At 41.5% G+C, this 27751-nt stretch overlaps 1 protein-coding gene across 8 annotated transcripts in view; it reads left to right on the top strand.

Moving 5' to 3' along the window:
* The window catches only part of LOC134344445 (sickle tail protein-like), a 706462-nt gene that overhangs the window by 465560 nt on the left and 213151 nt on the right, over positions 1–27751 (top strand). For 2 of the 8 annotated variants that reach the window (XM_063044242.1, XM_063044244.1), the window contains one exon: positions 23273–23353. The exons of the other annotated variants lie outside the window; for them this stretch is intronic. In XM_063044242.1, the coding sequence (XP_062900312.1) occupies positions 23273–23353 (81 nt within the window). The remainder of the gene's footprint in view (positions 1–23272; positions 23354–27751) is intronic. 8 annotated transcript variants of the gene reach the window in all.

Raw genomic sequence — 27751 nt, forward strand, 5'->3', positions numbered from 1 at the left:
CCATTAGTCCATTTAAATAAACAATTTGGTCATAGGAAGAAGGTACAAATCCCACAAGGTTGGGATTGAACAAGGAGGATAACAGCAAGATAGAGAGGACTTGGAGAAGATGTTGCCAATAGTGCGTGAGTCTAGGGCGTAGAGGGCATAGCCTCAAAGTAGGACGTCCCTTTAGAACAGCAATGAGGAGTAAGTTTTTTAACTCGTGGGTGGTGAATCTGTGGAATTCGTTGCCACAGATGGCCGTGGAGGCCAAGTCATTGGCTATATTTAAAGCAGGGTGATTGCTTCTTTATTAGTAAGGACGTCAAAGGCTATGAGGAGAAGGCATAAGAATGGGGTTGAGAAGGAAAAGAGATCAGCCATGATGGAATGACAGAGTTTACTTGATGGGCCAAATGGCCTAATTCTGTTCCTATGTCTTATGATCAAGTGCTTATCTATATTACTGTTATTTTCCATCACTATGTCCTACCAAAGGAGTTTGGTAACTAAAGAGAAATTGTTTCTACTGTTGGAAGTGTTAGCAACTAGAGGACATCAATTTAAGATGACAGGGAAAAGAAAGATTTAAATGCTTATTGAAAAACCAACATATCTGACAGTATTGCACTCCCATGGTACTGCTCTGTTGAGCCAGTTTAAATGTTTGAGCGCCATCTTTTTAAAACGCTCTGAGCTTGCAACCTTCTGTATGCAGGCATCTACTGTTAAGTTTTGATACTGTGTCATCCTAATCACTATAATTAGCCAGATATTTACAGCACTTGTTAAAGAAATATTTCCAGAATCATGGTGTAAGTAAGTAAGGGTGGTTCTTCTAAAATTTGGTGGTTATTCTGCATTGACTGGCCGAGTCCTTTGAAGTTACAAATCTTGTAATAAGTCTATTAAATAAATGGCTACTGTGTATTATGTTCATTCTGTGTGTTTTAGGAGAAACCTTTGCAACTTCCAATTCCTGAATGTTATTTGTTCATTTGCTCATAGTGACCTCAGATTCTGGTAAAAAGTTGAGTCTGGTATTTCCTGGGTGGAGCCTTAAGCTGATGTGTGATTTAGCTGACAGCTGTGATACTTTTGTTCTTGTACATGTCTCCAGGTTTCTTGAAACATGTGCGTGCACAATAACAGCACTTGCAATTATTTGAACTATGGTTTTCCTTTAGTCTGTTACAAGGCTTCAGGAGTGTACACCAAACTAAAAATCATTTTGAGCTTCATTTAAAAAGTGGACAGAATTAGTATTATTATAGGATTAGATTGTTAAACTCTCTCATTCCCTGTAGTACAAGTTTTACCATTTTTCCCTTTGCAGTATCTGATTTCTCATCAAAAAGGATTGATATTATTTATTTACTTGTGCTTCATTTACTGAACTGCCTCGTTTGACTGAACTATGCACCAAATGAATAATAAACTGCAGGTAGTACCATTTCTTTCTGGGTGCAGGTTTAAAAAATGTGGCATTCAATGCCTTTGAAAGCATGACCCTTGCTAATGTGAAACTTGTGTGCATCCTAAATGCTTTGAACTGGAAACTGAACTTGCCCGCCTTGTGTTTGGTTTAGCTGTCTGCGTTCATACATCATCTGCATTGTATAAGGACTGTATAGTCTAGCAAAGCAATAATGGAGCCCAGCACCTTGAAATGCCCAAATTTAGCCATACTTAAGAGACTTTCAGTAGTTTTTCATAATCTTATTATGAAACTATGGCTAAACTGAAAAATTCTCTCTGCTGAAGTGAATTTTAATTTGACTCTTCTACTTTGAAGATGCATTATATTAATTCCAGATTTCTATTAAGTATATCACTCTCCCAATAAAATAAGGTTTTGATCATTTGCTCATACCACAAAACATTTTTCACTTTATATTGAACCTTCAGTTGTGTTGTATCAGCTGTGTTCTGTCTGATTAAAGTTGAAGTGAAGCAAAATGAATTGTCGTATTTTCTTCCAGTATCTATTGGTTAACATGAACTTTGGATAATTTTACATTGAAAATCAATGTAAACAATCCTTTGTGCATTTGAAGTCTGATTTTGTTTCAACTTGTATGTTTTGATGCAAGTAATTTTGTAATCTTATTAGAATATGTGCCAGATAAAATGAGGTTAGTCTCAAATAATGAAGCAAAAAGACAGAAGTTACTGAGAGTGAAAGTAACTGGGCTGCCCACGTCTTTAGAGGTGGCTAATGAATGTAATCTTGTCATGAAGAAATAGGATTTTATGATACTGAGATCAGCTTTCATTTGATTTGAATTAAGACCTGCAAACTAAACTATATGCATTCCCATCCATAAAAACAACTAAGTAGGATTCAGAATTAAGAAAGATGTACCATTTTAATTTCCAAATGTTCTGGTTGCATAATGATAAGTTGAGCAGTTTTGTAACTCTGAACATGATGAAAAAGTTTTGTTTAGCTTACATTCTGTCTGGGTTGCCTCCAACCTGATTGCATGAACATTGATTTCTCGAATTTCTGGTAATTACCCCCACACCCCACCTGCACCATTCCCCATTCCTGTTTCCCCCTCTTACCTTATCTCCTTACCTGCCCATAACCTTTCTCTAGTGCTCCTCCCCCTTTCCTTTCTTCCATGGCCTTCTGTCCTCACCTATCAGATTCCCCCTTCTCCAGGCCTTTATCTCTTTCATCAGTCAACTTCCCAGCTCTTTATTTCACACCCTCCCCCTCTCCTGGTTTCACCTATTACCTGCCACCTGCCACCTTGTACTACCTCCATCAACCCTCCCCACCTTCTTACTCTGACTTCTCCTCTTCCTTTCCAGTTCTGAAGAAGGGTCTCCACCGGAAACATCAAACGTTTACTCTTTTCCATTGATGCTGCCTGGCCTGCTGAGTTCCTCCAACATTTTGTGTGTGTTGCTTTGAATCTCCAGCATCTGCAGATATTGTCATGTTTATATTTGGTATCCTGTTTTGTGTCCATCTCTAATCCAACATAACACACTACATGTAAGCATAGGAAACAACATTGTGATGATTGAATGATGTCAGTCATTGAGACTGAAGAATGCACAGTACAGCACATCGGAATAGAAATGGTAGATTTTGTATGGCAACTGAAAAACTTCCTTTCTTTCTTGTAAAGTCATGTGATCCATTGACTTTTTTGATTATTCTTTTAGTATCTGACAAATTAGGTTTTATTTGTCAGTAGAAAAGGGATCTTTAGACCTGCAGTATTGAAAGTGTATTACCATTTAATTAGCAATTGGATCAATACTTCATCCAAAATGGGTGACCTCTCACTTATTAGAGTCAGTTCATCTGCCAAAAATTAGCCAGGAAAGTAATATTTCAGTATCTCTGTAACTTTGACATCACTTGTTGCAACCAGTAAACATTGTGTCATCAGCAGACTTTGCTATAAAAACATGAATTGTCTTATTCAAGTTACTAAATATATTGATTAGCTAAGGTCCCAATGTATGTATTTGAGGGACACCACAAGTCACAACTCTCCAATTTGAGTAAATACCCATTACTTTCTATTACTTAGCCAGTATTCTAACAATGTTATCTCCTGACTATGCTTTTAATAATTTGACTTAAATTTTGAGAGTTCTAATTTTAGCTAATACTCAGTTCTATGCTGGAGGTTTACTAAATGTCATCATGAAGCCCAAATTAACTACTTCCAATGACTTTTTCTATCTCTTTCAATTACTACCACAAAAATCCATTTAGGCATGTAGCTATGACCTATCCTTTATAAATCCAAGTCTCTCCTTGCTGTTCAAATTTCTAGGTGCACGTTTATTCCTTCCTAATTATAGATTACAATATCTTCATAACAGATGTTAGATCTACATGTCTATAATTTCCTGCTTTGGGTGGTGGTTCTCGCCCCCTCTTGCTCTCTCTCTTTAAGTAATGGAATTACTTTTGATGTTCTCCATAATCGAATTTGTTCTCTCAGAGTAGAAATTTGAGATTTAAGTAATGGATTTGCATAATAGGTTGAAGTGTAAAACAAGGAATGGGCCCTAACATTTTGCTCTGATGACTTAATGTGTGCCAAACAGTTTTATTGCTTTCCACAGACAAGCTATCCAGTTGTCACAAAAATAAATGTGTGTGACATTTATTTATGTGCATTAATGGAGTGATTGTCTCATTTCTTTTAAAAGTCACCTTATTTGTTAAAAAATGCATAGCTCCTGATACAATTTTAGACCAGCATTAAAACTAGTTGATTGGCTTTAAGATACAAATGAGATTATAACCTTCCCATGATATAACTTACTGATAAGGTAGTGAATGAGGAACATTTCTGAATTCTGAAAAAAACATGGACTTAGATGCACTTTTTAGTATGGACAAACTTCTCAAGCAGAGTGGATTTGCTTGGATTGAAACATATGAAGACTGTGTGGATAGCTTGGGCTAGTTTTTCTGGAGCAAAGGAGACTGAGAGACAACCTGATGGAGGAATACAAAACTATGAGGGGGCACAGATAAGATAGTAAGAAACTCATCCCATTGCAGAGGTTTCTAAGGCCAGAGGGCACAGGTCTATAGTGAGGAAAGAAGAGCTTTAGAGGGCACTTGAGGAAGAGTTTTCTTCACACAAAGGATAGTTGTGATCTGAAACGCACTGGCCAAGAAGATGATAGAGGCATTTAAGTATATATAGATAGGCACTTGAATTGCCAGAGCTTGGTAGATTATGCACTTTGTGGCCAGAATTGGTGTGACGGTCCAAAGGACCTTTCCTTAGCTGTATGACTATTCGGCATGGACTAGAAGGCCAAGATGGCCTGTTTCCGTGCTGTAATTGTTATATGGTTATGATTCTTTGACTCCAAAAGCAAATGAAGAAAAAGGGACACGCAATGGAAATTATTATAAAAATATTGTAGCAGATTTGAGGAAACTAAATGGATGATTTTGTTCTTGATGGCAATGAATCCTCTAAGGTTCTGGTACTTTTGTAGGTGATTATGGGAGCCAAGTAAAGTTCAGCATTGAATCAATGAATCCAAATGTTTTTGACTGTGCATGTGAGCTTGTAGAAGGCAGCAAGGTTCAATGGAGCCTGATGTGGGCCAAATAAATGGGGTCGTATTTAATTCTACTGATCATACTCAGGTCTGTATTATTTGGATTTTTGACGATGTTGAAAGTAGATGGCGTAGGAAAGGGCAAGAATTTTCTTGAAGACAAGGGCTTCAGAGGCAAGTGCAAGAGCTGATTGACAATGAGGAAGTACTGGGCCAAGTGGTGAATTAACAATCGGACCTCATGGAGGTTTCAAATATCTGTTATAAGCAATTTAACTTTGGGGCTGAGGAGAAAATGAGTCTGGTGGTGATGGTAATATTGCAAAGGGAGTGATTAAATGTTACTCTTTTCAAGAAGACCAGTTTGGGGATGTGGTGATCTGTGACTGTGCAGAGTTTATGTGGAGAGAGTTTGAAGATTTGACAAAAGAATATTTTAAAAATCACCTTTTGGGATGTGGATGACACTGGCAAGCCCAGCATTTATTGACCAACCCTAATAAATCTTTAGAAGGTGGGGAACAGCAATATCCTCATGCAGCTACACCCACAATGCAGGTGGTAGGGTGATTCAGGACTTGCAACTAGCAACAATCGAATGATAACATTTTGCAAGTTGGGGTAGAGTTGGAGTAGAACCTGTGGATAGTGATGTTCTCATGCATGTGAGGTCCTTGTCAACTTCATTATTACTGGTTGTGGAATAGCCAAGGTGAGTAACTTTTTATAGATTGTATAGGATAGTCAAAGAGCACTAGTGGTGGAGGGAATATCCAGTCAAAAGGTGTTGCGTGCTCCCGAATAGTGAATTCCCACTGAGTGTCGTCGGACTGTGAGTATTCCATCACACCTCTGACTTCCACCTTGATTCCAGAGGAAAAACATTGGCATCTCACAGGCTACCCAACTTTTCACTTGCTTTTTCCGACACAATACTTAAGCAGCCACAGTAGTTATGTGGCGGATTCAGCTGACTGTCTGGTCAATACTGATCAGTAGTATACTGACAGTGGAGAACTTGCCAACAGTAATGCTATTGAATATCAAAGTTAAGCGATTAGACTCCCTGTCGTTGTATATGCTTACATGTTGTCATGCTGTATGCAAGTTTGGATTCTTTCAGTCACTAAGCACTTGCAAATGGAGTTGAACATTGTGCAATCAACCTCCATTAATCCAGCAGATTTGGGACTTTTGTGCCAAATGAGCAGATCTTCCAGACAATCAGATGTTATCTGTATTACTACTCCAACATACCTTTAATTCACTTTTTAGCTGTTACACAGTAGCATTATACATTTTTCATTCTCCGAGGAATCATCACCTTGTTGTGATGGAGAGGCTTGAGAGTTCCTGAGATCCCAATTGTGATGGAGTTTAGCCATCTGGTGCTTAGCTACTTGTAGGGTCATTAGTGGGGGTAAGGTCAAGGGAGAGGTTTCCACACAAACAGCAATCCAACCCACTGTATGGTGGAGTTGGTGGAAGAGGAAGATGCGTCACAATGGCAGTAAAGGTGGAGAGAGGCTGCAGTGGGGAAGGTTTCCCCGTCGTCTTGCACTCCGTACCACTGGACCATGACACCCATCTTTCAAGGACCATGTGGTGGCTGCCCATGCACCAGCCTCCCCACGTTAAACTAAGTCACGCACAAGCATCCTCTGTTAAGGGAATCCACCCTAGCATCCTTGTCATGTGGATACCAGATCAGCCTCTACAGCCAGACGATGACCTACCGACAGAAAGCCCCCAAGGACAACATCCTCCTCGACTCGAGTGATTGCACTACATTACATTTTCCAGTGAGCCCAGGAAGTTTCAAGGGTGATCAGTAAAATGTGGCAATTTTCAATGGAGAGTGGAAATTGGCACCTGGTGGTTTCCAAGGATGTACAGGATGCAGAAGCAGGTGAGTTAAGAGGAGCACAGGAATTGGAGTCCTGGCAACTGAAAGGGGCTATGGAATCAACCCCGGCTGAGCCAGAAGCTAAACCATTGGGATTTCCGAACAGCTGGATAGTAGATTATCAGAATCATACTTCTCACTGCCTTGGTAAAATAGCTAGCAAAGTCAAAGACCCCAACTACCTTGGACACTCTCGGTTTCACCCTGCCCATCAGGTGGCAGATATAAAAATCTAAAAGCACCTACCAAAGGGTCAAGGTCAGCTTCTATTGTAATAAGGTGACTGAACAATTTCCTGGTACGATATTATAGACTCAACCTGACAACTGACCTTGTTATGGCCTTGAACCTTATTGTCTGTCTGCATTACACTTCCTCTGTGACTGTAACACATTATTCTGTTGCTGTTTCCCCTTGTACTACCTCAATGCACTGTTCTAATGAAATGATCTGTATAGATGACATTCAAAACTAAGATTTTCACTGTACTATGGTGCATGTGACAGTAATAAACCAATTTTTAATTTTAACCATCAGTGAATTTCTCACTTCTAACCTTATAATGGAAGGAAGATGGTTGGGTTTGATACTGCCCTGAGGAACACACAGGCTAATGTCTTGGAACAGGGATGATTGTTATTCAGCAACACAATGATGCTTCCTTTATACAAGGTGTAACTCCAGTCATAACTTTCTGAGGTTGGGATAGATAGAAGAGGTAAAGGGCTGATAAAGAGGGAATCTGATAGGAGAGGAGAGTGCAGAACTGAAGCAAGGTGGTGGGCAGGTATAGGAACAGGAAGTCAAATTGAAATTCGTAGCCATCAGGAGATCCTGGCTGTTGCAGAGGACAGAGCAAAGCTACTCGATGAAGCAGTCACCCAATCTGTGTCAGATCTCACTGATGTAGAAGTGGCCACAGAGGGAGCACCAGATACGGTAGGAGCAACCCCAGCAGACTTGTAGGAGAAGCATTGCCTCCCCTGGAAGGATTGTTTAGGGGAATGAATGATGGTGAGGGGGGGGGGGATGTCCCACTTACCACAGTTGCAGGGATAAGTGCTGGAGGGAGATCTGCATGGAGGGGCAAGATCACAAGGAAGTCCTATAGAAAAGTGCAGAAGGTGGTAATGGGGAGAGGGGAAGATCTGCCTGGTGGTAGGATCCCATTGGAGATGGAAGAATTTGTGGAGAATGATGTGCTGGATATAGAGGGTTGTGGGGTGAGCGCAAGTTGAATCCTATCCCTGTTATGTCAAGGTGGGGGGTGAGGAAAAGGACAAGGGTTGATGTGCGGGAAATGAAGGAGACGAGGTGAATGGGAAATATGTGTAACTCATTTGGGGAAAAGAATTTAACTGTTTTGCAGGATGGTGAAATCAGAAACAAAGGTGAGCATGTGGAGATAGAGATTAAAATAATTAAGAAAGAAAGGCTTCACAATACCGGTACCAAAGCATAATAACTCTGGAAGAAGCTTGGTTTCAAGCAATGATCTTTCTTGGAACAATTATGAGTCCTGAAAAAAAAACTTCTGTCAAAAGAATAGATGTTTTTGTTTCATGTTTCACTGTAATTTTAAACCCCTAAATGCAAATGCCGTCAACAAACAAGCAGCACTCCTGATGTCTGACAGTCCAACACAAAATTTGCATACGGCAATCCACTGTCTTCCCCAGTAGTGTTCAGACTTGCCACATGACTTCAGACAGCTTTGCTCATGAATTGTTCTTGTTGGTGATTCGATCACTAAGCTGACTGGGTATCAAACCATAAAAGGAGATTTTGTTTTCAGAGAGACCTTCTTGGATTTTCGAATCTATACTTCTGCTCCCTAAATTTTGACTAAGCATTACTTTTCATGACTGTCATTACGTCTCCAATTACGTTTCAGTGTATCATGAGTGTTTTTCTTGTGCATTGACACTTCCTTTTACATGAGAGATTCTAACTTTTAGCAGTTATAAACTTGATTTTTTAAGTAAAGGAATGTTCTTACTGAAGGAGTACCTGTCTACAATGGAACTGTATAGTGCTTTATTAGACCTTGGGCATTTTTCAAGTACTTATGCATAAAGTAAGGTAGGGCAGTGGATATCTAAAAATGTCATTTCTACAATGTATTTTGATGGTTTAATTTAAATGTACTGACATATTTTGGTAAAATAATACTTAATGGTTTAATTTGTGTGCTCCAGTCTAGTTAACAAGTGATTTTAAACATTGTCTGTTTGCAAGCTAGCACTTGCAAAAGCGAAGAGATGATTGAAGCATTGTTAAATTATTGCATATCCAATAACAGTTTTCCAGTTTTTTAAACCAACTTTGAAGCATCCTCCTGGACCAGCATTTGATTTTTTAAAAGAGCAGATTATCTTATGAGTTTTCACTGGGCAATGACGGCTTGTTATCACAGTTCGTGACATGAGTACACCCACAGGCTCTTGCCAACTCCACCCCACAGAGCCCATCTCATGTAGCTGTAGCTGTCTGCTCGGATCCTCCTAATTGCTCTTAAAACCGCACCCCCAAATGGACCTTAAATGACAGATTGCGGAACTATTTGTATTGCATCTGTAAAAGTTGGCTTTGTTAGTAAGTAAAGCATTGAAGACACTTAAACATCTTCCATAAAAGCAGCAATGTTTCTTGTCCAAAGTACATTTCATTATTTGCCACAATTAAATTACTATGTTATATTTCTTAGTGTTTAATTCTGTGATTCCTGCCATTTTTAGTGCAAAACCATTTAGTATAAATTGAACCTCGAAAAAACTGCAAATGCTAGAAATTTGAAATGTAAATAGAATATACTGAAGACACTGAACCAGCAAAGAACTACTGTGAAAAGGGAGGCAGTTAACATTTCAGGTATTTACAAAGGCTGGTACTTTAAGTATAATTTGATATTGTATGGTTGTTCAGCTTTCAATATTTCAGTTCAGAAATAAGGCAGAAGTGAAACCTGTCTGGTGTTCAATCACATAGTTTTTCCATGTTAGCTTGCTTATGGGCTGTACAATGCAACTTTCATAATTAATCCCACTGCACTATTGTTAAGCAACACACATAAAAGTTGCTGGTGAACGCAGCAGGCCAGGCAGCATCTCTAGGAAGAGGTGCAGTCGACGTTTTGGGCCGAGACCCTTCGTCAGGACTAACCTTGTGTTTGCACAATCGTTACGGACTGTTTTCAGATTTCAGATTGTAAATCAATGTCATTCAAATTTTAGCAGCAGTGGATTTCCATATTTAATTGATTGCAACACGAGAAACCTGATGGTACTTAGTGTACTTCTTAGTGGTTGTTCTGAGAAAGTGCGTTAACTCTCCCCTATTAGTATAGCAGTGGATTCATTAATCTCCTGTCCCATTCCCTCCCTAAAATTTTTATGATCTGAGGAACATGTGACATTGTGACATCCTAACTCAATTACTGGATAATTTGTGCCTTCAATGATTGGTTCTGTGTTCAGTTCTGAAGTAAATTTCTTTTCACATTGTTCTCCATATTTCTGACGATAAATGCTGAAACTTCTCATTTCTCCTCTGATTTGCGTAAGGTACTTAATATTGTTGTACCTCATCAGCCTTAGTACTTTGACTCCCTCGTGCTGTTTGATCAACCTCACTTTGCCTCTTTCGAGGGAATTGTTAGCATAATAAATTACGATTTTGCTTTTTCCTTGGTTACTCTCTCTCCTTTCTTGCCCACCAGGCTGGGCTTTGTAGTGAGTTCATGTCTATTACAGTTCTGCGCACATCAACTGCTCTGCCAGGGTGAACTTTGTTGGAATATGACATTGTATGATACTTAATTAAATAATGAACTGAACAATGATTCATAGTTAAATTTTAACAACCTTGCAAAACTTGTTTCATCAAAGATTCCATGAGAGCCCATGTGGCTATCTCATATGTGCCATTAGAGGCCAGATGGTATGAGGAATGAATGAGTGATTGATACTGTTACTTCTCAAAGTGCATTCCAATAGGTATGAACAGAATGAAAGCCTCTTATCTGATACCAGATCTTTGTCTATTTCAAACATACAGCCTCTATGAGGAGTTTGTGTTCTGTAACTAGACTAAATGATCTTCCTCATATAGAATGATGAAATGTCTTTACCTGAAAAGTAATTGATTGTTCTACTTCTGCCTGTGTATAATTTCATTCCCTTTTGTTTGAATGCAGGATGCAAATTTCTCCTGGCCATGACCTAAGGTGTGGCTGATAACCATACTAAAAGGCATCAATATATGAGCTTCAATATTCTTGTGTCGTAATATGCTAATAATAGTTCCTGCTTTTGTTAAGTTTACACAAATCATATGTGTTCTGTTGGATCTTGTTCCAGCTCTATTTTACATTATTATCGGGCAGCTGGAACAATAAGGTTCACTGCATTGCTAAATCTGGTAAAAAAAATGTGGCATTAGACTCTATCATAACTTAAAAAGAAAATCAAATGCTGGAAATCCAAGTTAAACATAGAAAATACCAGAAATAGTCTTCAAGTCCACCATATGTGTGGGATGAGGAATAGAAGTAACGTTACAGGATGCAGATGCAATCATCAGAAATGGAAAGATACAAAAGAAATGATTAAGATGCGTGGAGAGTGAGAGGAGGAATGTCACTGATGGGGATTAGCTGTAAAGAAGGTATTTGGTTAAAAAAATGAATGGAAGCAGTAGGAATTGAGAACATAGACAAAACAATGTAGGAATTGTAAAATGCAGAATATTCCCAACAGAGCAGGCTGGGCTTTTCCTCCACTTTCAGAGGGGGAGAAAAGAGAATGAGTTTAAACCCTCCACAATTGTTCCAGCAAACCTACCCGCAAGGACAGTGGTCCCTGTCCTTTTTGTACAGGTTGTACATTTCCCAGGAGAGATCCCAATGACCCAGAAATCAGAAACGCTGCCCACTGCACCACTTCGTCAGCCACTCATTCATCTGTACTATCATCCTATTCCTGCTTTGACGAGGTTGTTGTACTGGGATTAATCCAGAGATTACTACGTTATCTCTATACCCTAATTCCCTATACTCAGTGCCCAGGACCTCTTCCCCCTTTCTACATATTTGTCATTGGTGCCAATGTGCACCATGACCACTGGCTGCTTCCCCCTCCCTCTTGAGAGTCTCTTGCAGCCACTCTGAGACATCCTGGACCTTAGCACCTGGGAGGCAACCTGGCTTCTCTTTCGCAGCCAGAGGATCCGCTCTCCGTCTTCCTATCGGGTCCGCTATCACTATCACTCTGCTTGACACGTCCTTCCTCAGAGCCGACCACCCATCCCTGCCATTCATTCCCTTCCAGTTCCAAGAACCACTTTCCCTTGCGGCTTTCCATTGGGTGATGTGACACTTAAACCTTTCACTTCTTTCCTCCATCCAAGGGCACAAACAGTCTTTGTAGGTGAAGCAGCAATTCACTTGTACATCATCCATTCCGCTGCACTGCACTCCATGCTCGTAATGTAGTTTGTTTTACGCTGGGTAAACCAACTGCAGATTGAGCAACCAGTTTAGGCTTCACTAGTACTACGTCCTCAAGGGAGATGCTGTGCTTCCTGTGACCTACCAGCTTAACTCCCCATCCCACACCCGTTCTGACCTTTCTATTTGTGACCTGCATTGTTGCAATGAGGCCAAACGCAAGCTTGAGGGACAGCCTCTCACCTTCTACCTGGACACATTCTAGCCATCTGAACTCTGCAACTTCAGGTAATTCAATTTCTGCCCCTATCAGTTGTCCATATATAATGGTTACTCAGCTTATTTGTTTTTCCTCAATTTCAAGTGACTTACAAAGTAACCCAAAAGGTGAGACCTGGCTTCAATGTTTCCTCCTCAGATACTGACCGACACTCTTGAGTTTTCCCAGCATTCTGTGTTTCGTTCCAGGTTCCAGCATCTACAATCTCCTTTATCTTCTGGGTTGCTGAGGTCAACTCAACTCAATGCCATTTGAGACAAACCACTCCCTTACCCTCCCTACAATTTATTGAGCTTCTGTTCTCTCTTGGTTCTGCTGAAGGGAATTGAGTCTGAAACGTAGTTCTGTTTTTCCTTGCACAGATGTGACCTGAGTTGCAGGGTGTTTCCTCACCCCAGAAGGATACTTTGGTCACTTTACTTTTGCAGCAGCTTTTACCATGACCCTGACAATTTGTTAAGCGTTGGTGTATATTTTTAGTCCCAGGCAGAGAATTTCTCGTTGGGTTTTGCAGTATAGTGATGTCATCATTTAAGACCTTGGTTGGAAGCAGACTGAAGCAAGAGCGATTTCAGATGGTTAAATTTGAAGCAAAGACAATGCTGGAAGAACTCGAGGGGTCAAGCAAGTGCTGCTTGACCCAACGAGTTCTTCCAGCATTCTGTTTTCTGCTTTAAGATGTAAGAGTTCTTTCCTCAGTGAAAGTGGCAATATGAGTATCATCCTAGTTACATAGACAAGGGATCTCTTTTTCTCAGGATCTTGTCCATTATTGAGAATAACATTTTTTTCCTGACATATTAACTCTGTAGGTGATACAACAATAAACGAGGTCATATTTTTATGAAGAAGTAATGTTTTATAGAGTATCGTCACATTACAATTGTAAAACCTTGGCTGTCACCAATTCTGCATAAATATCTTGCAATGTCACTAATGGGTACTGTTTGTAATTGGCTACCTGTTTGTAGCTCACTTGAAAGTCTTTACAAAACTTACCTCTCTGGTCAGCCTTGGGTACTACAACAGTTGGAGTTGTCCTTTAATACTGAATTTTAAAAACTTCATCAAAAGGGACATCAAAAAGGCCTTTGAGCCTATTTTACAATTCAACTAGATCATGGCTGATCTTATCCTCACTACCATTTCCCTACCTTACTCATTGCTTGATTCATGATGATCTCTGTTTTAAATACACTCAATAACTGAACTTCCATTGGATTCTCAGGGTCATACAGAACAGAAAAAGTCACTTCAGACCACTGAGTCTGTGTCAACCATCAATACCCATTTTTACCAGCCTTAAACTAGTCCCATTTTATCCTCTTCTTCATGGACACCCCGCTCTGGTCTTCTGCCTGCTCTGGATCTCTTTATTGCCAACTGCCGACGGGACATCAACCGTCTCGACTTCACCGCACCTTGTCCCCATTCCAACCTCACTCCTTCGGAACGCTCTGCTCTCCACTCCCTCCGCACTAATCCTAACCTTATTATTAAACCCGTTGATAAGGGGGGTGCTGTTGTAGTCTGGCGTACTGACCTCTACCTTGCTGAGGCACAGCGACAACTCGCGGATGCCTCCTCTTATTTACCCCTCGATCGTGACCCCACTAAGGAGCACCAGGCCATTGTCTCCCACACTATCACCGACTTTATCCGCTCAGGGGATCTCCCATCCACTGCTACCAACCTTATAGTTCCCACACCCCGCACTTCCCGTTTCTACCTCCTATCCAAGATCCACAAACCTGCCTGTCCTGGCCGACCTATTGTCTCAGCTTGCTCCTGCCCCACCAAACTCGTTTCTGCATACCTCGACACTGTTTTATCACCCCTTGTTCAATCCCTTCCGACCTATGTTCGTGACACTTCTCACGCTCTTAAACTTTTTGATGATTTTAAGTTCCCTGGCCCCCACCGCTTTATTTTCACCATGGATGTCCAGTCCTTATATACTTCCATCCCCCATCAGGAAGGTCTCAAAGCTCTACGCTTCTTTTTGGATTCCAGACCTAATCAGTTCCCCTCTACCACCACTCTGCTCCGTCTAGCGGAATTAGTCCTTACTCTTAATAATTTCTCCTTTTGCTCCTCCCATTTCCTCCAAACTAAAGCTGTAGCTATGGGCACCCGTATGGGTCCTAGCTATGCCTGCCTTTTTGTTGGGTTTGTGGAACAATCCATGTTCCGTGCCTATTCTGGTATCTGTCCCCCACTTTTCCTTCGCTACATCGACGACTGCATTGGCGCTGCTTCCTGCACGCATGCAGAACTCATTGACTTTATTAACTTTGCCTCCAACTTTCACCCTGCCCTCAAGTTTACCTGGTCCATTTCCGACACCTCCCTCCCCTTTCTAGATCTTTCTGTCTCTGTCTCTGGAGACAGCTTATCCACTGATGTCTACTATAAGCCTACTGACTCTCACAGCTATCTGGACTATTCCTCTTCTCACCCTGTCTCTTGCAAAAATGCCATCCACTTCTCGCAATTCCTCCGTCTCCGCCGCATCTGCTCTCAGGATGAGGCTTTTCATTCTAGGACGAGGGAGATGTCTTCATTTTTTAAAGAAAGGGGCTTCCCTTCCTCCACTATCAACTCTGCTCTTAAACGCATCTCCCCCATTTCACGTACATCTGCTCTCACTCCATCCTCCCACCACCCCACTAGGAATAGGGTTCCCCTGGTCCTCACCTACCACCCCACCAGCCTCCGGGTCCAACATATTATTCTCCGTAACTTCCGCCACCTCCAACGGGATCCCACCACTAAGCACATCTTTCCCTCCCCTCCTCTCTCTGCATTCCGCAGGGATCGCTCCCTACACAACTCCCTTGTCCATTCGTCCCCCCCATCCCTCCCCACTGATCTCCCTCCTGGCACTTATCCGTGTAAGCGAAACAAGTGCTACACATGCCCTTACACTTCCTCCCTTACCACAATTCAGGGCCCCAAACAGTCCTTCCAGGTGAGGCATCACTTCACCTGTGAGTCGAATGGGGTGATATACTGCGTCCGGTGCTCCCGATGTGGCCTTTTATATATTGGTGAGACCCGACGCAGACTGGGAGACCGCTTTGCTGAACATCTACGCTCTGTCCGCCAGAGAAAGCAGGATCTCCCAGTGGCCACACATTTTAATTCCACATCCCATTCCCATTCTGACATGTCTATCCATGGCCTCCTCTACTGTAAAGATGAAGCCACACTCAGGTTGGAGGAACAACACCTTATATTCCGTCTGGGTAGCCTCCAACCTGATGGCATGAACATCGACTTCTGTAACTTCCGCTAAGGCCCCACCTCCCCCTCGTACCCCATCTGTTACTCATTTTTATGCACACATTCTTTCTCTCACTCTCCTTTTTCTCCCTCTGTCCCTCTGAATATACCTCTTGCCCATCCTCTGGGTCACCCCCCCCTGTCTTTCTTCCCGGACCTCCTGTCCCATGATCCTCTCGTATCCCCTTTTGCCTATCACCTGTCCAGCTCTCGGCTCTATCCCTCCCCCTCCTGTCTTCTCCTATCATTTTGCATCTCCCCCTCCCCCTCCAGCTTTCAAATCCCTTACTCACTCTTCCTTCAGTTAGTCCTGAGGAAGGGTCTCGGCCTGAAACGTCGACTGCACCTCTTCCTATAGATGCTGCTTGGCCTGCTGCGTTCACCAGTAACTTTGATGTATGTTGCTTGAATTTCCAGCATCTGCAGAATTCCTGTTGTTCCCATTTTATTCTCTCCACATTCCCATCAACACCCTATCTACTCTATAGCCACAATCTACCACTCACCTACTCCGAATAGAGGCAATTTACCATGGCCCATTAACTGATGAACCCTCACATCTTGGTGTTGCAGAAGGCAAACCAGAGCATTTGGCTCTCCTTTTACCCCTTCGCTTTTCCACACCTGCCTATTCACCTCCCTCTCGTGCAGCTCTTTCCTCCCTTTCTCGCACGATCTACACTCCTCTCCTATCAGATTCCTCCTTCTTCAGCCCTTTACTTCTTCTTCCTATCACCTCCCAGTTTCTTACTTCATTCCCTCTCCCACCCACCCACCGCCCCATCCACCTGGTTTCATCTATCACCTGCCATCTTGTATGCCTTCCCTTCCCCCCACTTTATTCCAGTCCTGATGAAGGGTCTCGGCCTGGAATGTCAATGGTTTATTCCTCTCCATAGACACATTTTGTGCGTGTTGCTCTGGATTTCCCGCCTCTGCAGAATCTCTTGTGTTTTATGATTTGCTTCTGCACTATGGCTCTGCTGCATCAAACTCTCCTGTGCTTTCTCCAGTTATAAACATCTGGTTTTCGCACTACCTCCATCTGCATTTGCCTTTTATGTTGCTGTTGCAAAGTGTTTAGACACAGGGCTTCTGAATCACCATCATGTGGGTGCATTTTATCTTCTCTGAATGTAGAGTTCTGATTTTCCAGCAATATAACTTGACATCGTCTTTGGAATTTTGTAGTCCCGGTCACTTCTAAATCATGCGTTTTCTTTTTCTTCAGGCGTTGCTACATTTTATTTGTTCATTTTCTCCTGTTCTTTACTAACCTCGTGGCCAATAGTAATGTATTGTGAAATAGTGCGTATATAATTATTGTTGACCCGGTGAGTACTGCAGTAGATAAATCTGAGCTGACATGGAATTTAAAAACATGGGAAATACTCTAAAAGACTAACACAAGAAAGTCTGCAGATGCAACACACACACACAAAATGCTGGAGGAACTCAGCAGGTCAGACAGTATCTATGGAAAAGAATGAACAGTTGATGTTTTGGGCCGAGACCCTTCTTCAGGACCGAGAAGGAAGGGGGAAGATGCCAGAATAAAATGGTGGGGGGAGGGGAACGGCTACCTGGAAGGTGATAGGTGAAGCTGAGTGGGAGGGGAAAGGTCATGAAAGAATCTGATAGGAGAGGAGGGTGGACCACAGGAGAAAGGGAGGGAGGAGGGGACCTGGGGGAAAGTAATAGGCAGGTAAGAAGAAGTAAAAGGTCAGAATGGGGAATAGAGGAAGGGGAGGGCAGAGAAATTTGTTTACCAGAAGGAGAAAATATAAAAAGAGTAACAAACATTTCACATGCACCATGGTCTCATTACATCACATGTATGTACTTGTGTACAAAAATGGCAAGCTTGTGTATTCAGATTGGAGTGTTGTATGTTTTTGGAATGATTTTTAATTTTCAAGGCCATTGGGGTAGATTCCACCTTGCATAATCTGCCTATCTGCATTAAATAATAAATCGTTCTAAAAGCACCACCAAAGAATGCTACAAATAAAACAAAACATAGATTTATTTATTGTTTTGGAGAGATGATGCTATGATGGTGAAATTTTAGAAGCCAGAAGCAACAACTTCAGCATTTTCCCTAATCCATCCTCGTAATTGTAACTTACTGGCCTGACATTTCTAGCCCATGATTATGATGAGCTGCCTCTTATGAGCTCATTACCGTTCACGTTAGCTGGTTACCAGAACCTGAAAATAATTCATGCTTCCTGGTGCTGCCTTTATGCCCTTCTTAGGCAGAAGCTGAAAATGCTCCAGTTCCCCCTGCAGCCCCCCCCCCACCGCTACTCAAACCTCTCAGCGCTTACTCAATCCATTTTTATGCCTTCCAGACTGCGGAGAACCTATTGTAAATCTCCAGGCTGTGTTCTGATTTCGCTTCTGTAGTTACTGCATTTGTATTCGTTAGCATTCCCATTGACTGCGAAGGCTTCTCTGAGTTGGCAGCTTGCCAGTTTGAAATAATGAATTTGCAATCTCAGTGTGAAGTTGTTTGTTTATTCATCAATATCAATTTGACGTTAATAAATGCACATCTGTTGTAGTGCAAACTCAACAGTTTTAGAAATGATCATTTTTCTTTTTTTTCCAAATGTATGTATTATTTATACCTTAATGATTTGAATAAAAAGAATAGGGAAAAATTAATGCTTTAGTTTTCTGATAGAATATTTTATTGGTCACTGATATTGTAATAATGCACATTCTACATCATTTGAGTGCTTTCACAGTAGTTTTCAGTCTTTCCAATTATTCCGGTCTTGGTCCAGACATCAGGCATTTGTTCGGTACAGGAACTTCTTAACAGTCTGTAGCCCCTATTATTGATTTTGTTTGATCAGTCTTTCATGGTGCAGACCCACCGTTACACTTTACGCACTTCAATAAGTTGTGATCTCTTGATGTAAGAACATGCCTGGAAGACAGATTAATTGCTGCAGCATCTGAAGGATTGTTCGAAGTTCAAAGTACATTTATTATCAAAGTATGCATACAATATGCAACCTCGAGATTCATCTTCTTGCAGACAGCCACAAAACAAAGAAACACCATAGAACCCACACAACAAATTCTGTTAAACATCGACTGTGCAATACAAAGAACAAATTGTGTAAGCAATTGAGAAAAAGCGAACCAAAAAAGCACACAGAACATGAACCGAAGAATCTCTGAAAGTGAGTCTACAAACAGGGAGCTAGTTCAGCGCTGCAGCTGATCCAATGTGCGAATAGGTGCAGGCCACAGCCACAGAGCCAGTTCAGCGCTGACAAGTGCCAATGGTTGCAGGCCACAACTGCAGTGTCAGTTCAGCACTAAGGCAAGTGCTAATGGTTTCAGGTGACAGCCACAAAGCCAGTTCAGCGCTAAGGTGAGTAAAGCCTCATGGAACATAGAACAGTACAGCACGTTGCAGGCCCTTTGGCCCACAGTGTTGTGCCGACCCTCAAACCCTGCCTCCCATATAACCCTCCCACCTTAAATTCCTCCATATACCGGTCTAGTAGTCTCTTAAACTTCACTAGTGTATCTGCCTCCACCACTGACTCAGGCAGTGCATTCCATGCACCAACCACTCTCTGAGTAAAAAACCTTCCTCTAATATCTCCCTTGAACTTGCCACCCCTTACCTTAAAGCCATGTCCTCTTGTATTGAGCAGTGGTGCCCTGGGGAAGAGGTGCTGGCTATCCACTCTATCTATTCCTCTTATTATCTTGTACACCTCTATCATGTCTCTTCTCATCCTCCTCCTTTCCAAAGAGTAAAGCCCTAGCTCACCGAGCAGTGAGCTGAACACTGGTTCGTCCTTCGCCCTTGAGCTTGATGCTTGATGTTTTAAATCTGGCTCAGTGCTTAAATTGGCTAAATATCAGTTCAGTTTTTGCCCTTGGGCCTGGGCCCCACTGCTTCAATCCAGCCCAACATCCAGTTCAGCAATGGCTGCCGCAGCTGTACCTGCAATCTTGAAAGTCCAGTTCGGCAAATCCTCCAGGTCGTACAGACGCTTCAAAAGCACAACCCCCAAAAACAAATTACAGGCTACGGATTGCAGTGATCATATTCTAGAAAAAGTGGAATTGGTAGAATTGTTGGTAGCTTTGTTTGGTCTGCAAAGTGTCACCATACCTTGCCAGCACCATCTGATCAGCAGATAAAGTAATTGACCCAATTTCTTCATTATCCAAGTTGTCAATTTTTACAGTAAAGATGTAAGCATGCTCAATGCCAACTGCCCTATTTTGAGCATTCAGTGTTTATATTAACGAATACTTCACCATACTTACCTTGTTGCAAATAATTAATCCTTTATACTGTGCATTCGATATCATCACCCCTTTGGTCATTTTAATCTCTCCTGCCTTCTGCCCTATCATATACCCTTGACTTTTTCCTTTTGTCTCCCCCCTCTCCTCCAACCACCGTCAGTCTTCAATGCATCTTAACAGTTGCTTTATTGCTAACTTTTCCTGGTCCTGAGATCAACTAATCAGGAATAGTTAACACTTTTTCTGTCTCTATAGGTGTTGTCTAATTTGAGTGTTTCCGGTATTTGTTTTTGGAATAGTTTAAATGCTTAAGTGCAGTTAGCAGGTAAAGGCATTAAGGAGTGAACACCTCTTAAATAGGTTTAATTGTGACATCATTCTCACACTAATGTAGTTAACTCTTTATTCTTCAATAAACTAACGTTATTCACTCAGGGCATGAGGATCAGCAATAAAACCATGGCTTAAGCAATGAAAGCTCGTCAGTGTGGTTTAGGTAAATTACTGTTGAGTAAATTATTTGTTATAACCACTGTTATTCAGAACTGGATGCCTTTCCCTCGTTGCAAAGGGTGATGTTGCAATGTGATAGATTATAGACTTTTGTGGAGTTCCATGCAAACTTTAACACAAACTCTATTTGTGCTTTCAAAATCTTAATTTTAATTAATCTATGATGAAGTAAAATTTATTTTTTTGAAAGCGAATGGTCTTTTGTTTTTATGAAGAACATTATTACCGTAGTGCGGCAAAGTCTTCCTGAAGGCAGAGGCACATCTGTCTAAAATTTCTTATTCAGCTTTATTAAATTTCCCTTAACAGTACTGTACAGGAACCTTAAGGATGTCAGAGCTGGGTGAGGGGGGCGTAGTGGGGATAAACTCACACTACCTATTAAATGCTCCCAATGGTGTGAGACTTAAATAGCCCGTGACAACCAAGTCCAGCTCCTGGCCTTCACATGTGACTTGGCTCCTAAGCCAGGCGAAGCCGATTCTACTGACAGGAGAAGGGGCAATCCATGTTCCTTGCACCTTAAAACTAGTTGCTTCAGGAAAATGGGGCTCGTCAGCCGTGGTTAGCTCATCCAAGAGAAGGAAAACTCCGATATCAAAACCTCCACTGCCTTGGGGAAAGCTTCAGGAGTAGACCCAGAGGAAAAATCCAGAGCTAGAGCCCCTAAGGCAGTCCTATGTTGAGTTCAATGCTGACTGGCAGCTCTTGTGCCGTTGCTGCTGCCAAACTCTATTGGTCTCTGCCGTTCCTTTGGATTCATCAGCTGTGCTGAGAGGGGCAGTAGCTTGCTCTCTATATTGTAGTGCCCTGACTTGTGTGTCACGTGTACGGCTAGAATGCAACATCCATGGTTGGCCTCGACCAATGGAGGGCCTCTTAAGTATAGTGCAAAGGTCTGTGTATCTCTTTGCCCTTTCTGCCTGATGATATCATTACTTGGTTAAATGATGAATCTGGTTTTATTGATTCTCGCAACACACATCAAAGTTGCTGGTGGACGCAGCAGGCCAGGCAGCATCTCTAGGAGAGGTGCAGTCGACGTTTCGGGCCGAGACCCTTCGTCAGGACTGACTGAAGGAAGAGCTAGTAAGAGATTTGAAAGGGGGAGGGGGAGATCCAAAATGATAGGAGAAGATGGGAGGGGGAGGGATGGAGACAAGAGCTGGACAGGTGATTGGCAAAAGGGATATGAGAGGTCCAGGGAGAAGGAAAAGGGAGGGGGGGGGAACCCAGCGGATGGGCAAGGTGTATAGTCAGAGGGACAGAGGGAGAAAAAGGAGAATGAGAGAAAGAATGTGTGTATAAAAATAAGTAACAGATGGGGTACGAGGGGGAGGTGGGGCATTAGCGGAAGTTAGAGAAGTCGATGTTCATGCCATCAAGTTGGAGGCTACCCAGATGGAATATAAGGTGTTGTTCCTCCAACCCGAGTGTGGCTTCATCTTTACAGTAGAGGAGACCGTGGAGAGACATATCAGAATGGGAATGGGATGTGGAATTAAAACGTGTGGTCACATCCCTTTCTCATTCTGATATGTCTATCCACGGCCTCCTCTACTGCAAAGATGAAGCCACACTCAGGTTGGAGGAACAACACCTTGTATTCCGTCTGGGTAGCCTCCAACCTGATGGCATGAACATTGACTTCTCTAACTTCTGCTAATGCCCCATCTCCCCCTCGCACCCCATCCATTATTTATTTATATACACACTTTCTTTCTCCCTCACTCCTTTTTCTCCCTCTGACTACACCCCTTGCGCATGCTCTGGGTTCCCCCCTCCCCCTTTTCCTTCTCCCTGGGCCTCCTGTCCCATGATCCTCTCATATCCCTTTTGCCAATCAACTCTGTCCAGCTGTCGGCTCCATCCCCCTCCACCCCCCCCCGTCTTCTCCTATCATTTTGGATCTCCCCCTCCCCCTCCCACCTTCAAATCTCTTACTAGCTCTTCTTTCAGTTAGTCCTAACGAAGGGTCTCAGCCTGAAACGTCGACTGTACCTCTTCCTAGAGATGCTGCCTGGCCTGCTGCATTCACCAGCAACTTTGATGTGTGTTGATTGAATTTCCAGCATCTGCAGAATTCCTCGTGTTTGCATTTATTGATTCTCATTTGCTTTGAACTATTTCTTATAGTGTGTATGAATGTACCTCAGGGAATGATCTGCTCACAGCCTGTAGCATTACCATTTGAGAACCATTTGCATTTGCATTACTTTGTTCGATTTTATACTTTTATGAATGCTTGTGATTTTATTGGTATCTTTGCTGAATTAATGAACAATGTACCCATGGTATGCGGAGAATTTAACATATTGAGCCATTGCGCAAATGCAAATATTTAGAATAACTTAGATAGTGGATAACTGATATGTATAATCTCAAAGCCATTGTAGAACAGTTGTTTGCATTGATGATTTCACATTTGTTTTTCATCTATTACAGATTTCCTAGTTCAGGTGGAACATATTTTTCTGAATTATCTTCACTTTCTTTTTTTTTCTGCCAATCACAGACTTTGCAATGCATGTTGGAGTCCCTTCAGTCTGAGCTTGACATGCAAAGGTTCTTGATGAAAATTGAATTGTCTCAGAGAGTTAGTACCTTGATCTCTTTCTTTTCCACAGTGAACTGTGCTTATTCTTCTTGATTGATAGGCCAGAGCTTTGTGCAGCTTCTCAACTAATGCAAGTTTGACTGGCACATTTTGCACTGGAACTGGCTCTACTTGCCTGAGTGGATCTGTTGATAACTGCTAATTGTTGAAATAAATTGGAACCCTTGATTTTTAAAACTGATTTTAAAACAATGGCATGGCATGTATTGTTACCCTAACCTGCACTGGTTTGAAAATTTTGGTTTGTATCTGTGATGTCTTGAACAACTGTTCCAAATGGGGTCTGAGCATTTGTCAACGTAGAAATTTTCCAGGATGATTCCTGTTAATTAGGTACTAGTACCAAAGATACAGGTGATCTTCACCACACCTGTACAATATCTTGTCAGTATACCCTTATCTATCATAAAATGGATTTGAGATAGTTCAGTTTATGATTGAATGCTTGTGAAGATTATTCTGCTCTCTGTTTTGGCATTTATTCATTTACTAACTGGAATGGTGTGACTCAATGACAAGTGTGGCTCAAGTATTCCAAAAGGCTCTTTTTGTAACAATTCTCAAACTGTTGAGGAGCATGTGAGCTCTTTGAGGATATTCGCTTCTCTTAGCAGCAGTATTTTTGCAATGATTTTAAAATATCTCAATGTTCTTCGGTTATTTGTCCCTCATAGTATTTAAAAAGTAACTATTCAAAAAGTCAATTTAATTATCACACAGCCACCTTCAAATCCTTATTGCAATTGAAACCCATATTTGCAATCTGCAATTCTGATTTTGAACTACTGCATTTTATTTCATAGACATTTTGATTTAACCTCTTGGACTCAGATGACCGCAGAAAAAATTTGATTGATTAACATTTTGTCAAGTGTTAGAAAAGAAATTTATAATTGGATTCATGAGTTCCTGATGTTTACAGCAATGACGCGTCAGTTATAAAATACGCCACTAATCTTTGGCTTAAATTAGGTGTAATAAATAAATCTAGCTTCTGACCTGAATGAAAATTAGGAATCTTATCCACAGTGAGATAAATGGTCTTGCCTGGAATTTCCATGGGAGTTCTCTTGATATTGTTTTGAAACCCTGATGAAACGTCATTAACACTGTTCGTGCCATTTCTGCGTAGTTTTGAATGAAGTTATTGCAAGAGATAGATAAAAATCAGTTTCTGTATGATAAATCTGAAAAACAGGTTTGAGTCCGAAATGCTGGTCTGTGCAACAATAACAAGAAGTTGATTAATACAATTCAGTTGATTAATTAAAATGTCATTAGACAATTAAAGGTCCAGGTAAAAATGAGCAGGGTATCTGCACAGTAATCTAATAAAATATTGCTTTCCAAGATCACCTGCCCACATATGGTAATAGTTATTTATAGTATAAAGGAAATATAAAATGTGAAACATATACAGTATGTTGTAGATATATTGGTACTCCTCAACCGGAGGTTTGTAGAAGCAGGGCTCTTGACTAGTAAGTCCTACCGTATATATTCCAAAAACCCATAGGACCATAAGATATAGTAGCAGATTTAGGACAATTGGCCCATTGAGACTGTTCCAACATGTCATTCTGGTTGATCCATTTTCCATCTTAACCTCATTTTCCTGCCTTCTACCCATAACCTTTCATGCCTTGACTAATCAAGAACCTATCAACCTCTGCTTTAAATATACCCAATGACCTGGTCTCCACAGCCACCAGTGGCAAAGAATTCCACATGTTCACCACCCTCTGGCTAAAGAAATTCCTCCTTAACTACATTCTAAGTCGATTTCCATCTATTCTGAGGCTGTGCCATCTGGTCCTAGACACCCCCCCCCACTTGAGCAAACACCCTTTCCACATTGACTGTAGAGCTTTCAAACATTCAATAGATTTCAATGAGATCTTCTCCATTCTTCTAAATTCCAGCGAGTACAGGCACTTGAAATGATCCTCAAATGATCACAGTTTCATTCCCAGAATCATTTTTGTGAACCTAGTCTGAACTATCTCCAATGTCAGCACATCCTTTCTTGGGAAAGGGGCCCAAAACTACTCACAATACTCCCAAGTGCGGAATCACCAGTGCCTTACAAAGACTCAAGATTACGTCCTTGCTTTTATATTCTAGGCCCCTCGAAATGAATGCTACTAGTGCATTTGCCTTCCTCACCACCGACTCAACCTCCAGGTTAACCTTTAGGGACTCCTGCACGAGGACTCGCAAGTCCCTTTGCACCTCTGAGTTTGAATTTTTTGACTGTTCTGACAGCTTTTGTTCCTTCTACCAATGTGCATGCTCATACACTTCCCAACACTTTGCCCAATCTCCTAATCTGTCTCCATACTTCTGCAGCCTCCTTGCTTCCTCAACACTACCTCCCCCTCCACCTATCTTCATATCATCCGCATACTTGGTCACAAAGTTACGAAATCATCGTCCAAGTCACTGACATATAACTTAAAAACAAGCAGTCTCAATATCGGCTCGTATGGAGCATCCGCTAGTCACTGGCAACCAACAAGAAAAATCTTGAACAACAGGAATTCTGCAGATGCTGGAAATTCAAGCAACATACATCAAAGTTGCTGGTGAACGCAGCAGGCCAGGCAGCATCTATAGGAAGAGGCGCAGTCGATGTTTCAGGCCGAGACCCTTCGTCAGGACTGGCGAAAAATCTTGCTTTATTCCTACTCTTGGCCTCCTGTCAATCAGCCAGTGTTCTGTCGATGCTAGTATCTTTCCTGTAATACCATGGTCTCTTATCTTGTTTGCAGCCTCATGTGCGGGATCTTGTTAAAGGCCTTCTGAAAATCCAAGTAAACAACGACTACTGACTCTACTTTGTCTATTCTGCTTGTTATTTCCTCAAGAATTCCAACAGATTTATAAGGCTACATTTTCCTTTAAAGAAACTATGTGGACTTTGGCCTATTTTATCATGTACCTCCTAGTACCCTGATATCTCATCCTTATCAATCGATTCCAACATCTTCCCAACCACTGAGGTCAGGCTAACTAGCCTAAAATTTTCTTTCTTCTGCCTCTCTGCCTTCTTGAAAAGTAGAGTGGCATTTGCAGTTTTCCAGTCCTCTGGAACCATCCCAGAATCTAGTGATTCTTCTAAGATTATTACCAATGTCTCTACAGTCTCTTCAGCTACCTTTTTCAGAACCATGGGGTGTAGTCCATCTGGTGCAAGTAACTTCCCTACCTTCAGACCTATCAGCTTGCCAAGTACCTTCTCCCTGGTAATAGCAAATGCACTCACTTCTGCCCTCTGACACACTCAAACTTCTAGCATACTGCTCGTGTCTTCCACAGTCAAAGAGGATGAAAAATACTCATTTAGTTTATCCCCCATTTCCTTGTCCCCCATTAGTACCTCTCCAGCATCATTTTCCAGCAGTCTGATATCCACTCATGCCTCTATTTAAATCTTTATATATCTGAAAAAACTTTTGGAGTCTTCTTTGATATTATTGGCTAGCTTACATTCATATTTAATCTTTTCACCCCTTATGGCTTTTATAGTTTCTCAATGCTCTAACTTCCCACTATTTTTTGCTCTATGATACTCTTCTACTTTTATGCTGTTTTTGACTTCCCTTGTCAGCTACTGTTGCATTACGAATTCTTCCTTGCGATGTATCTATCCTGTTTCTTCTGAATTTTTCCCAGAAATTCCAGCCATTGCTGTTTTGCTATCATTCTTGCTAGTGTCTTTTCCTCATCAACTTTGGCCAGCTCCTCTCTCATGCCTCCATAATTCTCTTTTGTCCATTGTAATACGGATACATCTGACTTTAGCTTCTCCCTCTCAAATTGCAGGGTGAAGTCCCTCATATTATGATCACTGTCTCCTAAGGTTTCCTTTACCTTAAGCTCCCTAATAAAATATGGTTCATTATACCACACCCATTTCAGTATAGCCTTTTCCTTAGTGGGCTCAACCACAAGCTGCTCTGAAAAAAGCCATCTTGTAGGCATTCTACAAATTCTCTCTTGGAATCCAGCACCAACCTAATTTTCCCAATCAACCTGCATATTGAAATCTCCCATTATCATTTTAATATTGTCATTTTGATATGTTTTTTCTATCTCCCATTTTAATTTGTAGCCTACATCCAGGCTACTGTTCAGAAGCCTGTATATAACTCCTATCAAGGTATTTTACCCTTGTAGTTTCTTAACACTACCTACAAGGGTTCTACATCTTCCAATTCTGTCATTTCTTTAAGTTTTTTTTTTCATTTTTACCAACAGAGCCACCCTTCCCCCTCTGCCTACCTGCCTGTCCTTTTGCTACAATATGTATCCTTGGATGTTAAGCTCCAACTATGATCTCCTTTCAGCCATGACTCAGTGATGTCCACAACATAC

This window comes from Mobula hypostoma, chromosome 3, assembly GCF_963921235.1.
Source record: "Mobula hypostoma chromosome 3, sMobHyp1.1, whole genome shotgun sequence".
Taxonomy (NCBI): domain Eukaryota; kingdom Metazoa; phylum Chordata; class Chondrichthyes; order Myliobatiformes; family Myliobatidae; genus Mobula; species Mobula hypostoma.